Source organism: Anomaloglossus baeobatrachus, chromosome 11, assembly GCF_048569485.1.
Source record: "Anomaloglossus baeobatrachus isolate aAnoBae1 chromosome 11, aAnoBae1.hap1, whole genome shotgun sequence".
NCBI lineage: Eukaryota > Metazoa > Chordata > Amphibia > Anura > Aromobatidae > Anomaloglossus > Anomaloglossus baeobatrachus.
In genome coordinates this window covers 48,671,308-48,686,042 of record NC_134363.1, presented here as the reverse complement: position 1 = coordinate 48,686,042, position 14,735 = coordinate 48,671,308, and the positions used below count along the sequence as shown (strand labels likewise).

The window sequence follows — 14,735 nt, the reverse complement described above, 5'->3', positions numbered from 1 at the left end:
GTGACCAGCTAGAGTGCTCACATAGACAGTGCCCAGCCAGAGTGCTCATAGACAGTGACCAGCCAGAGTATCCACATAGACAGTGACCAGCCAGAGTGCTCACATAGACAGTGACCAGCCAGAATATCCCCATAGACAGTGACCAGCTAGAGTGCCCTCATAGACAGTGACCACCCAGAGTGCCCTCATAGACAGTGACCAGCCAGAGTGCTCACATAGACAGTGCCCAGCTAGAGTGCCCCCATAGACAGTGACCAGCAGAGTACTCACATAGACAGTGACCAGCCACAGTGCCCTCATAGACAGTGACCAGCAGAGTGCCCACATAGACAGTGACCAGCTACAGTGCCCCCATAGACAGTGACCAGCTAGAGTGCCCCCATAGACAGTGACCAGCCACAGTGCCCCCATAGACAGTGACCAGCCACAGTGCCCCCATAGACAGTGACCAGCTAGAGTGCTCACATAGACAGTGACCAGCCACAGTGCCCCCATAGACAGTGACCAGCAGAGTGCCCCCATAGACAGTGACCAGCAGAGTGCTCACATAGACAGTGACCAGCCACAGTGCCCCCACAGACAGTGACCAGCTAGAGTGCCCCCATAGACAGTGACCAGCCACAGTGCCCCCATAGACAGTGACCAGCCACAGTGCCCCCATAGACAGTGACCAGCTAGAGTGCTCACATAGACAGTGACCAGCCACAGTGCCCCCATAGACAGTGACCAGCTAGAGTGCCCCCATAGACAGTGACCAGCCACAGTGCCCCCATAGACAGTGACCAGCCACAGTGCCCCCATAGACAGTGACCAGCCACAGTGCCCCCATAGACAGTGACCAGCTAGAGTGCCCACATAGACAGTGACCAGCCACAGTCCCCCCATAGACAGTGACCAGCCACAGTGCCCCCATAGACAGTGACCAGCCACAGTGCCCCCATAGACAGTGACCAGCTAGAGTGCCCTCATAGACAGTGACCAGCAGAGTGCTCACATAGACAGTGACCAGCCACAGTGCCCCCATAGACAGTGACCAGCTAGAGTGCTCACATAGACAGTGACCAGCCACAGTGCCCCCATAGACAGTGACCAGCTAGAGTGCTCACATAGACAGTGACCAGCTAGAGTGCTCACATAGACAGTGCCCAGCCAGAGTGCTCATAGACAGTGACCAGCCAGAGTATCCACATAGACAGTGACCAGCAGAGTGCCCCCATAGACAGTGACCAGCCACAGTGCCCCCATAGACAGTGACCAGCTACAGTGCCCCCCATAGACAGTGACCAGCTACAGTGCCCCCATAGACAGTGACCAGCCACAGTGCCCCCATAGACAGTGACCAGCTAGAGTGCTCACATAGACAGTGACCAGCCACAGTGCCCCCATAGACAGTGACCAGCCACAGTGCCCCCATAGACAGTGACCAGCTAGAGTGCTCACATAGACAGTGCCCAGCCAGAGTGCTCATAGACAGTGACCAGCCAGAGTACCCACATAGACAGTGACCAGCCAGAGTGCCCCCATAGACAGTGACCAGCCACAGCGTCCCCATAGACAGTGACCAGCCAGAGTGCTCACATAGACAGTGACCAGCTAGAGTGCTCACATAGACAGTGACCAGCCACAGTGCCCCCATAGACAGTGACCAGCTAGAGTGCTCACATAGACAGTGACCAGCCACAGTGCCCCCATAGACAGTGACCAGCTAGAGTGCCCCCATAGACAGTGACCAGCAGAGTGCTCCCATAGACAGTGACCAGCCACAGTGCCCCCATAGACAGTGACCAGCTAGAGTGCTCACATAGACAGTGACCAGCTAGAGTGCCCACATAGACAGTGCCCAGCCAGAGTGCTCATAGACAGTGACCAGCCAGAGTACCCACATAGACAGTGACCAGCCAGAGTGCCCACATAGACAGTGACCAGCAGAGTGCCCCCATAGACATTGACCAGCCACAGTGCCCCCATAGACAGTGACCAGCCACAGTGCCCTCATAGACAGTGACCAGCTAGAGTGCCCTCATAGACAGTGACCAGCAGAGTACTCACATAGACAGTGACCAGCCACAGTGCCCCCATAGACAGTGACCAGCTAGAGTGCTCACATAGACAGTGACCAGCTAGAGTGCTCACATAGACAGTGCCCAGCCAGAGTGCTCATAGACAGTGACCAGCCAGAGTATCCACATAGACAGTGACCAGCAGAGTGCCCCCATAGACAGTGACCAGCCACAGTGCCCCCATAGACAGTGACCAGCCACAGTGCCCCCATAGACAGTGACCAGCCACAGTGCCCCCATAGACAGTGACCAGCTAGAGTGCCCTCATAGACAGTGACCAGCAGAGTGCTCACATAGACAGTGACCAGCCACAGTGCCCCCATAGACAGTGACCAGCTAGAGTGCTCACATAGACAGTGACGTGACCAGCTAGAGTGTCCACATAGACAGTGCCCAGCCAGAGTGCTCATAGACAGTGACCAGCCAGAGTACCCACATAGACAGTGACCAGCAGAGTGCCCCCATAGACAGTGACCAGCTAGAGTGCCCCCATAGACAGTGACCAGCCACAGTGCCCCCATAGACAGTGACCAGCCACAGTGCCCCCATAGACAGTGACCAGCTAGAGTGCCCTCATAGACAGTGACCAGCAGAGTGCTCACATAGACAGTGACCAGCCACAGTGCCCCCATAGACAGTGACCAGCTAGAGTGCTCACATAGACAGTGACGTGACCAGCTAGAGTGTCCACATAGACAGTGCCCAGCCAGAGTGCTCATAGACAGTGACCAGCCAGAGTACCCACATAGACAGTGACCAGCCAGAGTGCCCACATAGACAGTGACCAGCAGAGTGCCCCCATAGACATTGACCAGCCACAGTGCCCCCATAGACAGTGACCAGCCACAGTGCCCCCATAGACAGTGACCAGCTAGAGTGCCCTCATAGACAGTGACCAGCAGAGTGCTCACATAGACAGTGACCCGCCACAGTGCCCCCATAGACAGTGACCAGCTAGAGTGCTCACATAGACAGTGACGTGACCAGCTAGAGTGTCCACATAGACAGTGCCCAGCCAGAGTGCTCATAGACAGTGACCAGCCAGAGTACCCACATAGACAGTGACCAGCCAGAGTGCCCACATAGACAGTGACCAGCAGAGTGCCCCCATAGACATTGACCAGCCACAGTGCCCCCATAGACAGTGACCAGCCAGAGTGCTCACATAGACAGTGACCAGCCAGAGTGCTCACATAGACAGTGACCAGCCAGAGTGCCCACATAGACTGTGACCAGCCAGAGTGCCCACATAGACAGTGCCCAGCAGAGTGCCCACATAGACTGTGACCAGCCACAGTGCCCCCATAGACAGTGACCAGCTAGAGTGCTCACATAGACAGTGACCAGCCAGAGTGCTCACATAGACAGTGACCAGCTAGAGTGCCCCCATAGACAGTGACCAGCTAGAGTGCTCACATAGACAGTGACCAGCCAGAGTGCTCACATAGACAGTGACCAGCCAGAATATCCCCATAGACAGTGACCAGCTAGAGTGCCCTCATAGACAGTGACCACCCAGAGTGCCCTCATAGACAGTGACCAGCCAGAGTGCTCACATAGACAGTGCCCAGTTAGAGTGCTCCCATAGACAGTGATCAGCCACAGTGCCCCCATAGACAGTGACCAGCTAGAGTGCCCCCATTGGCAGTGACCAGCAGAGTACTCACATAGACAGTGACCAGCCACAGTGCCCTCATAGACAGTGACCAGCAGAGTGCCCATAGACAGTGACCAGCTAGAGTGCCCTCATAGACAGTGACCAGCAGAGTGCTCACATAGACAGTGACCAGCCACAGTGCCCCCATAGACAGTGACCAGCTAGAGTGCTCACATAGACAGTGACCAGCTAGAGTGCTCACATAGACAGTGCCCAGCCAGAGTGCCCACATAGACAGTGCCCAGCCAGAGTGCCCACATAGACAATGGCCAGCCAGATTACCCACATAGACAGTGCCCATCCAGAGTGCCCACATAGACAGTGACCAGCCACAGTGCCCACATAGACAGTGACCAGCTAGAGTGCGCACATAGACAGTGCCCAGCCAGAGTGCCCACATAGACAGTGCCCAGCCAGAGTGCTCACATAGACAGTGACCAGCCACAGTGCCCACATAGACAGTGACGAGCAGAGTGCCCCCAAAGACAGTGACCAGCCAGAGTGCCCACATAGACAGTAGCCAGCCAGAGTGCCCACATAGACAGTGCTCAGCCAGAGTGCCCACATAGACAGTGCCCAGCCAGAGTGCCCACATAGTGCCCAGCTAGAGTGCCCACATAGACAGTGACCAGCCATAGTGCCCACATAGACAGTGCTTAGCCAGAGTGCCCACATAGACAGTGCCCAGCCAGAGTGCCCACATAGTGCCAAGCCAGAGTGCCCACATAGACAGTGACCAGCCATAGTGCCCACATAGACAGTGACTAGCCAGAATACGCACATAGACAGTGACCAGCCAGAGTGCCCACATAGACAGTGCCCAGCCAGAGTGCCCACATAGTGCCCAGCCAGAGTGCCCACATAGACAGTGACCAGCCATAGTGCCCACATAGACAGTGCTCAGCCAGAGTGCCCACATAGACAGTGCCCAGCCAGAGTGCCCACATAGTGCCCAGCCAGAGTGCCCACATAGACAGTGACCAGCCATAGTGCCCACATAGACAGTGACCAGCCACAGTGCCCACATAGTGACTAGCCAGAATACGCACATAGACAGTGACCAGCCAGAGTGCTCACATAGACAGTAACCAGCTAGAGTGCACTCATAAAGAGTGACCAGCTAGAGTGCTCACATTGCAAATAAAATATAATGAGGCATTTGGCTTTTACATATACAAATTACTCACGACACAACCATAATCGCGCCCATCATAACGTATACACTGACCTCTCTTATGGCGTGGCAGAACTTGCTCTGCAGAACGCGCTGCAGGGCTTGCAGTTTCTGCGGTGGCATTTCTCCGCTTCGCTGCAGTCTCTCCAGCAGCTCAATTGCTCGAGATACATCTGCAACATAAACATCAGTGAGAATCTACTTTTCAATGAGTAGCTAATACTTCTATAGTAGAGACCCGGACACTATTAGTACCAATGTGAGCGCAACAAAGTCATGCACTGCAGGAACACAATTTTGGTCTGCTTTTTTGGGGGGTATCTGCTTTTTTGGGGGGTATCTGCTTTTTTGGGGGGGTGTCTGCTTTCTATAATGAAGAGTCCTGCTGAATTCTTTAACTTTTTTTAGCTGTTTGCACACTTCTTATGGAACTGCAACTAGGGCTTAATTTTGGAGTAGGGCTTATATTTTAAGCATACTAAAAAAAATCCCTAAAAATCCTACTAGGGCTTAATTTTGGGGTAAGTCTTATTTTTGGCGAAAATAGGTATGGTAGGGCTTATTTTTGGACTATGGCTTATATTTTAAGCATACTCCAAAGAGTCCCCAAAATCCAATTAGGGCTTAGTTTTGGGGTAGGTGTTATTTTTGGGGACAATAAGTATGGTAAGGTTTATTTTTGGAGTAGGGCTTATATTTTAAGCAAACTCAAAAATGTCCTCAAATCCATTTAGGGCTTAGTTTTGGGGTAGGTCTTATTTTGGAGGAAAATAAATATGGTAGGGCTTATTTTTGGAGTAGGGCTTATATTTTAAGCAAACACAAAAATGTCCTCAAATCCATTTAGGGCTTAGTTTTGGGGTATGTCTTATTTTGGGGGAAAATAAATATGGTAGGGCTTATTTTTGGAGTAGGGCTTATATTTTAAGTATACACAAAAAAGTCCCAAAAATCCTATTAGGGCTTAGTTTCATGATAGGTCTTATGTTTTGGGAACATAAGTATGGTAGGGCTTACTTTTTGAGTAAGTTTTATGTTTTAAGCATACTCAAAAAAAAACCTAAAATCCAATTAGGGCTTAGTTTTGGGGTGGGTCTTATTTTGGGGGAAAATAAGTATGGTGCGACTTATTTTTGGAGTAGGGCTTACCGTATATTTTAAGCATACTCAAAAAAGTCCCAAAAATCATACTAGGTCTTAGATTTGGGGTTGGTCTTATTTTCTGGGAAAATAGGTATGGTAGGGCTTACTTTTGGAGTAGGGCTTATATTTTAATCATACTCAAAAAATTCCCAAAAATCCTACTAGGGCTTAGTTTTGGGGTAGGTCTTATTTTTGGGAAAAATAAGTATGGTGCGGCTTATTTTTGGAGTAGGGCTTATAGTTTAAGCAGTCTCAAAAAATTTACAAAATCCTACTAGAGCTTAGTTTTGGAATAGGGCTTCTATTTTAAGTACCGTATATGCAAAAAAGCCAAAAAAATCCTATTACAGTTTAGTTTTGGGGTAGGTCCTATTTTTGGGGAAAATAAGTATGGTAGGCATTACTTTTGGAGTAGGACTTATATTTTAAACATACTCCAAAAAGTCCCCAAATTCGACTAGGGCTTAGGTTTAGGGTAGGTCTTATATTCTGGTAAAATAGGTATGGGAGGGCATATTTTTGGAGTAGGGCTTATATTTTAAGCATACTCCAAAAGAGTCTCCAAAATCCTACTAGGGCTTAGGTTTAGGGTAGGTCTTATTTTTGGGGAAAATAAATATGTTAGGGCTAATTTTTGGAATGGGGCTTACATTTTAAGCATTCTCAAAAAAGTCCCCAAATCCTACTAAGGCTTAGTTTCGGGGTAGCACTTATTTTTGGGGAAAATATGTATTGTAGGGCTTATTTTTGGGGAAAATATGTATTGTAGGGCTTATTTTTGGAATAGAGTTTATATTTTAAGCATACTCAAAACGAGCAAAAAAAATCCTACTAGGGTTTAGTTTTGGGGTAGGTCTTATTTTCGGGGAAAATAAGTATGGTGCGGCTTATTTTTGGAGTAGGGCTTATATTTTAAGCATACTCAAAAAAGTCCCCAAAATCATACTAGGTCTTAGATTTGAGGTTGGTTTTATTTTCTGGGAAAATAGGTACGGTAGTGCTTACTTTTGGAGTAGGGCTTATATTTTAAGCATACTAAAACAGAGGCGCAAAAATCCTATTAGGGCTTAGTTTTGGGTAAAATAGGTATGGTGTGGCTTACTTTTGGAGTAGGGCTTATATTTTAAATATATTCCAAAAAAAGTTTCAAAAATCCTGCTACAGCTTACTGTAGTTTTGGGGTACGTCTTATTTTAGAGACTGATACTGTCACTTTAACATAATAGTATACATCAAAATAAGACACTTTGTAATGTATCTTATCAAAGAAATCGTCTTCTACAACATCGGGGAGGTTCTGAAGCAATGATTCCGTCCATGGGAGAGCACAAGTCTTCATGGCGGACAAATAAGGAGTTAATCAGCTCTGTTCCGCCAAGATTATAAGCAACAATGGAAAAAGACCTTCGGGGTTCTGCCGCAACACGAGGACATGGCCCAATGATCACAGGAACCTGGTGTCTGAATTTCTGCTGGACAATGGAGGGCAGAGAACAAAGGCAGAGACACCTACGATGCCGGAGCCATTTAATTATGTGACGGGAAAACTCGGAATGTAGAAAAAGACTGATAAAAAGCCGCGTTCTACTCTTCACATATTACATTTATTATGTGCGCCCTCGTCCTAGATTCTTCAAAGCTCAATCACCATGTTCCAGAAGCCCCGTACAGCCCAGATAACAAGACGCCGCTATACCACGTAGTGCACGATGGACTGAAAGCATCATGTACTAGAAGGTCAGACACTGACAGACAGGCGGCCTACACGGAGAAAAGTATTGGGACACGTCTTACTCATTGAACTGAGGTTTCCCATTCTCCAGTGTATAAGATCCGGCCCCTGAGGAGCAGAGGGCAGAAAAGTCACCACCTCCCTGCTGATCCCATAACTGCAGAGTCCAGACCTCCTCTAGTAACATCAGCACAAACATTGTGCCTGCCGGGGGCTTCATGGCTGAGCAGCTGCAGCCGTACATCACCAAGTACAATGCCGAGCCGTACATCACCAAGCACAATGGCGAGCCCTACATCACCAAGTACAATGCCGAGCCGTACATCACCAAGCACAATGCCGAGCCATACATCACCAAGTACAATGCCGAGCCGTACATCCCCAAGCACAATGCCGAGCCGTACATCCCCAAGCACAATGCTGAGCCATACATCACCAAGCATAATGCCGAGCCGTACATCACCAAGCACAATGCCGAGCCGTACATCACCAAGCATAATGCCGAGCCGTACATCACCAAGCACAATGCCGAGCCGTACATCACCAAGCACAATGCCGAGCCATACATCACCAAACACAATGCCGAGCCGTACATCACCAAGCACAATGCCGAGCCGTACATCACCAAACACAATGCTGAGTCGTACATCACCAAGCACAATGCCGAGCCATACATCACCAAGCACAATGCCGAGCCATACATCACCAAGCACAATGCTAAGCCGTACATCACCAAGCACAATGCCAAGCCGTACATCACCAAGCACAATACCGAGCCGTACATCACCAAGCACAATGCCGAGCCGTACATCACCAAGCACAATGCCGAGCCATACATCACCAAGCACAATGCCGAGCCATACATCACCAAGCACAATGCTGAGCCGTACATCACCAAGCACAATGCTGAGTCGTACATCACCAAGCACAATACTGAGCAGTAGATCACTAAGCACAATGCCGAGCCATACATCACCAAGCACAATGCCGAGCCATACATCACCTAGCACAATGCCGAGCCATATATCACCAAGCACAATGCTGAGCCGTACATCACCAAGAACAATGTCGAGCTGTACATCACCAAGCACAATGCCGAGCCATACATCACCAAGTGTGACACCCTGGACTAGCCTGGTAGTCACAGGTAGGCCCTTGCATAACACCCGTCCCCCTAATAAGGTAACAACAGCCAACCACACAAAACCTAGTCACCTCCCTCAGGGTTTGATGGTCACCCCAGGGGGCGCAGCCAGGTGGTTGGCCATGCCCACCGAGGAGTCCAGAGGGCCTGAGGCAGGAAAACAGAGTTCAGTGTTCAGTTCCCCGTGGGGAGCACAGAGTCAGTGACAGGAGTAGAGTGCAGCAGACCTGTGCCCAGGTCTGCAGCGGAAAACTGACAGGTGTGAGGGTCGTAGCCCTGGTACCTTGGCTAGGAGGCAGGCGGTGGCCTGGCCTGCAGGAGCCGGGAAGACGGCTGCTGGAACCTTAAGGGACCGGGACAGGGTAGTGGACCGCCGGTACCGAACCGGGGAACCGACTGGAAACCGGAGCACCAGGGGGGTACTCAGACCCAGAACGAGGCCCAGAAGCCACTGGACCACGTCGAATTCACTGATTGAGGTCTGGACCTTATGTCCTTTCCCGTCCCAAGACCCGAAAGACGGCAACAGCCCACCGAGGGGGATAGAAAGCCACCGCACAAGCAGAGAGATCCCACGGGCCAGCGCCGGCGGGCAAACGGACTCCTCCGGCACATATATAGTCGAGGAGCGGACTCCTGTTGCTGAGGCATAGGCAGTCAACACAACATAAAGAGGTGCATGAGAAAGACCAGGACCACCAACCCGGGTGGGGGACAAGACGCAGCCGGCTGCGGGCACCAACCATCACCAATTTGGTTTACCAGAGATTTGCGTGTATCAATAATCGTGAGTACAACTGTGCCATCCGGCTGCGTGCCGCCCTGCACCGCCCAGCCACTACACACTTCCCAAACGGGTCCCGGGGCCACCATCCCTGCCCACGGAGGGGTTAACATCTTGCTGCACGACCATCTCCCCCGGGGGCCCGTAACTGCAGCGGTGGTGTCTACACCTTCACCACGTCCCGTGGGTGGCGTCACGAACTCAAAACACGGCTCCGGCCGTACACCTACCTAACCACCCCCATCAAGATCGCCAGCAATCCCTTGCAGAGCGACGTGTCCCCCGGGTCCGGAGGCGCTCGAGCCACCCACCAAACGAGCCCGGATCCAAGCGGCTCGGCTGCGGCCGAGCACGGGGCGGTACACATCGACTCTTCTGGCGTCACGAACAGGATTGAATCCATTCACTTACCAGTAAAGTGCGCCTTGAAGCTGAAGTCAGCGGTGATCCGCTGCGAAAATCAGAGAATCCGCCATCTCTTGGTGCAAAGATTCCCGCCAGAGTCTTCTTCCCCGCAGAAAGGGCGCGAAAGCGTAGGCCCCGCCCCCAGAGAATGCGGCCTGGCAGAGAAAGTGAGCGGTCGCGAAGTGAAGTTGTCCGACTGGAAAAGGGAAGGCCGCGAATAGACCAAGGGGAGGCGGGTGAAGCTGCCGTGCCATGTGAGCAAGCTGATAAAGGGCAGGGACTCCAGGACTCTGCCACCCGTTTGGTTCCTGGATCCCGAGAGTGCACCATGTCCGCCCCGTCCAGCAAGCCTGAAGCACCGGAACCCGCGCCTGGAACAGCGGCGTGGGTGGAAGTTCGGACGGCGCTGATGTGTCACCGGCTGCAGACCCAAGTGCGGTTCCTGATGGACCGGTGGGCGGCCGACATGGAGGAGATTGCTGCGGCCGTGCGGGCACGTGAGGTGGAGGCAATTTTGCAAGCACAGGAGAGCGACCCACGCCCCTATGTCCCCGAGGGACCGGCCGCTGCGGCTGAGGGACTTGGTCTGCACCTGCCTTCCATGCTGCCTCCCTCACCGCCCGTACTGGCTGCCGCCGCTTCCCCGCTCGGCCCGCTGCCCCCGACACCGGCAGCGGAGTCCGGTCGACATCAACATACCCGCGAGGAGCCGCAAGTGGTAGCAGCCCGTGGACAGCCAGTCACCAGGTCGAGGCTTATCCTGCTCCCGTGGAAGGTGCCCGTTCCCAGAGTGGACCCGCCGGTCCCGGAAGTGACCGCGCCCCAAGAGGCCCAGGCCCCAGGAGTCCACCTGGCCAAAAGGTGGTGGATGCTGACCGGAAGAAGGCCCAGGAGGTAACGCTGGCCGCTCCCAGGTCCCAGGCCTCGGCTGAGGCGGCGGAGAGTTGTCGCTGCAAGGCAGCACAGCAGGCCACGATACAGTGGGGTTCCCCAATCCACATGGTGCCGGTCGTAGCCGACACGGGGGAGCTCCGGCTGGGCCCGACACCCGCGCAAAGGGAGCATGCAGATGCTTCATATTGGGAGCGGCAGCAGAACCCGCTGGGCCGAGAAATATAGGCCCGGGAGAGACAGAAGGCCGAGGTGCTGGCCCGTACCATCCGGGAGAAAGAAAACCTCCGGAGTGCCACCTACAGAGTACGGGGCCCGACCCACGAGGGCCAGGTCCAGCAGTTCGACCCCCGGCGTGGATGGGGGTTCATCTTTGAACCGGGCCTGGAGGCCGAAACTTTCATCTCCCGGCGGGACGTTAACCCTCATCTTCCGTGGGGCACCCAGATCGTGACCTGAAGCCCAGTGAGCTCGTCACCTACACCCGGCATTGCGGGTAGAGGGGCTGGTTCGCCCTCAGTGTGAAGAGGAGAGTGAGCCGCAGTGCCCGGAGACACACCCAGTCCTCTCCCCCGCCATACAGTCCCGATGTGGTGCTGGAAGAGGAGCATGAGTGTTGAAGGTAGCGGATCCCGGCTGCCATGTTGGAAGTCCCCGTTGGGACCATACTGCCCGTCCCCGTTGGGACTTTGTTGATTTGCCCCGTTTAACCCATGAACAAGGCAGAGAACTAGCAGGCCACCCAAAAACTATTGGGTTTGTAAATAAGTCCCGGACCACCCTTTCAGGTCCCACAGCCTCCGGAGAGGCAGACTGGAGGAAGGGCCTGCGGGAATGTGATGGCCGAGACCCTGTCACCAATGCAACCGGTGACAATCCTCCAGGTCAGGGGTCCCCTGGACGTGAGACTTCTGAGAGACTGCCGGGTATGGAACTTTGTACCCGGCCCGTTTGGGCAATACCCGGACCTGTTCCTGTTTCCTGGACTGGGGAAAATGGGTGCTGCCTGTTTCTTTGAGGCAGCATCAAGGCTAGGTTTGTTTGGGTGGGCAAGCGGAAGGACCCGATCCCGTCCCGTTCCCGTTAATAAAAATGTTTTCATATTGTTGCAATGGTTTAAGCAAAATGCCTCCCGCAAGGGAAGAAATACTTTAAAATGTAAATATGTTATTATAATTGTACCTGTTTTTCCCTTTTTATCTTGTACAGTTAAAAAATAAACGGTGGTGGTCGGACAGCCCGCGCATGGTCTGTATTAAACCAAGGGGGAATGTGACGCCCTGGACTAGCCAGGTAGTCACAGGTAGGCCCTTGCATAACACCCGTCCCCCTAATAAGGTAACAACAGCCAACCACACAAAACCTAGTCACCTCCCTCAGGGTTCGATGGTCACACCAGGGGGCAGAGCCAGGTGGTTGGCCACGCCCACCGAGGAGTCCAGAGGGCCTGAGGCAGGAAAACAGAGTTCAGTGTTCAGTTCCCAGTGGGGAGCACAGAGTCAGTGACAGGAGTAGAGTGCAGCAGACCTGTGCCCAGGTCTGCATCGGAAAACTGACAGGTGCCAGGGTCGTAGCCCTGGTACCTTGGCTAGGAGGCAGGCAGTGGCCTGGCCTGCAGGAGCCGGGAAGACGGCCAGGTGGAATCGTAATTGACCAGGACAGGGTAGTGGCCCGCCGGTACCGAACCGGGGAACCGACTGGAAACCGGAGCACCAGGGGGGTACTCAGGCCCAGAAGCCACTGGACCATGTCGAATTCACTGATTGAGGTCTGGACCTTAGGTCCTTTCCTGTCCCAAGACCCGAAAGACGGCAACAGCCCATCGAGGGGGATAGAAAGCCACCACACAGGCAGAGGGATCCCACGGGCCAGTGCCTGCGGGCAAACGGACTCCTCCTACACATATATAGTCGGGGAGCGGACTCCGGTTGCTGAGGCATAGGCAGTCAACACAACATATGACGGTAATGCGGTATATAAGTACAGTCTATATGGCGGTAATGCGGTATATAAGTACAGTCTATATCTCATTAATGCGGTATATAAGTACAGTCTATCTGGCGGTTATGTGGTATATAAGTACAGTCTATATGGCGGTAATGCGGTATATAAGTACAGTCTATATGGCGGTAATGCGGTATATAAGTACCGTCTATATGGCGGTAATGCGGGATATAAGTACAGTCTATATGGCGGTAATACGCTATATAAGTACAGTCTATATGGCAGTAATGCGGTATATAAGTACAGTCTATATGGCGGTAATGCCGTATATAAGTACAGTCTATATGGCGGTAATGCGGTATATAAGTACAGTCTATATGGCGGTAATGCGGTATATAAGTACAGTCTATATGGCAGTAATGCGGTATATAAGTAGTCTATATGGCAGTAATGCAGTATATAAGTACAGTCTATATGGCAGTAATGCGCTATATAAGTACAGTCTATATGGCAGTAATGCGGTATTTAAGTAAGTCTATATGGCAGTAATGCGGTATATAAGTACAGTCTATATGGCAGTAATGCAGTATATAAGTACAGTCTATATGGCAGTAATGCGGTATTTAAGTAAGTCTATATGGCAGTAATGAGGTATATAAGTACAGTCATATACTGCATTACTGCCATATAGACTGTACTTATATACCGCATTACTGCCATATAGACTGTACTTATATACTGCATTACTGCCATATAAAGTACAGTCTATATGGCAGTAATGCGGTATATAAGTACAGTCTATATGGCAGTAATGCAGTATATAAGTACAGTCTATATGGCAGTAATGCAGTATATGAGTACAGTCTATATGTCGGTAATGCAGTTTGCGGTATATAAATACAGTCTATATGGCGGCAATGAGGTATATAAGTACAGTCTATATGGCGGTAATGCAGTATATGAGTACAGTCTACATGTCGGTAATGCAGTTTGCGGTATATAAATACAGTCTATATGGCGGCAATGAGGTATATAAGTACAGTCTATATGGCAGTAATGCAGTATATAAGTACAGTCTATATGGCAGTAATGCAGTATATAAGTACAATCTATATGGCAGTAATGCGGTATATAAATACAGTCTATATGGCCTCCGCCGGAGAGGACAGTGGTTACAAAGATGGATGAATGGATGGGGGACAAATGTATGTAGAGTAATCACTAAATCCTCGTACTGGAGGCTGTAGGGCCACACAGACAATACATTGTGACTCAGAGCAGCGTAAGGAGCCATAGGAGCCAGGGAAGGTAAGTGCAAGGTTATTGTGCTCATCAGTCACTTCCCTGATTAGCAGGAAGGTGCCAGTGCCATAATGGTAAAGCTTGTCCATCCCTCCCCTCCCTCTGCTACAGGCAGGACCCCAGCCCCTGCAATGCAACATGCCCTGTGTGTATTACCTCTCTCCAGACCTAAGGGTTCAGACAAAGCTGCCATCTTAACTCCAACAGTCACATGCCCAGGAGTTCCCCCGCTGTGGAGGAGGAGGAGGAGGAGGCTGACAACCCACAAGCCTTGGAGATGCTGTATGCATCCTGACAGCCCCAGTATCATCCTCCTCCGCACATGCATTGAGCTACTGAGCAAATATAAGGCTGCGTAGCTTTGCAAATGCCGCCTAATATGCCCCAAAAATTACCCCAACGCTCTACAGTGCATGTAAGAGATAAAGCAATTATTAATTGCTGGATAATTTTTGGACACCAAAGCTAAAGATGGGGATAAAATAATAGGGATAAAATA

General features: G+C 51.5%; 1 protein-coding gene across 1 annotated transcript in view; it reads right to left on the bottom strand.

Moving 5' to 3' along the window:
• LIN7B (lin-7 cell polarity scaffold B) overlaps window positions 1-14,498 on the bottom strand; it is a 49,276-nt gene extending 34,778 nt beyond the window's left edge. Inside the window, exons 1-2 of the mRNA XM_075329397.1 lie at window positions 14,393-14,498; window positions 4,946-5,064 (exon numbers count right to left, since the gene is read on the bottom strand). Of these exons, the coding sequence (XP_075185512.1) occupies window positions 4,946-5,064; window positions 14,393-14,429 (156 nt within the window). The 5' untranslated portion in view covers window positions 14,430-14,498. The remainder of the gene's footprint in view (window positions 1-4,945; window positions 5,065-14,392) is intronic.
• Between the last annotated feature and the right edge of the window lie 237 nt (window positions 14,499-14,735).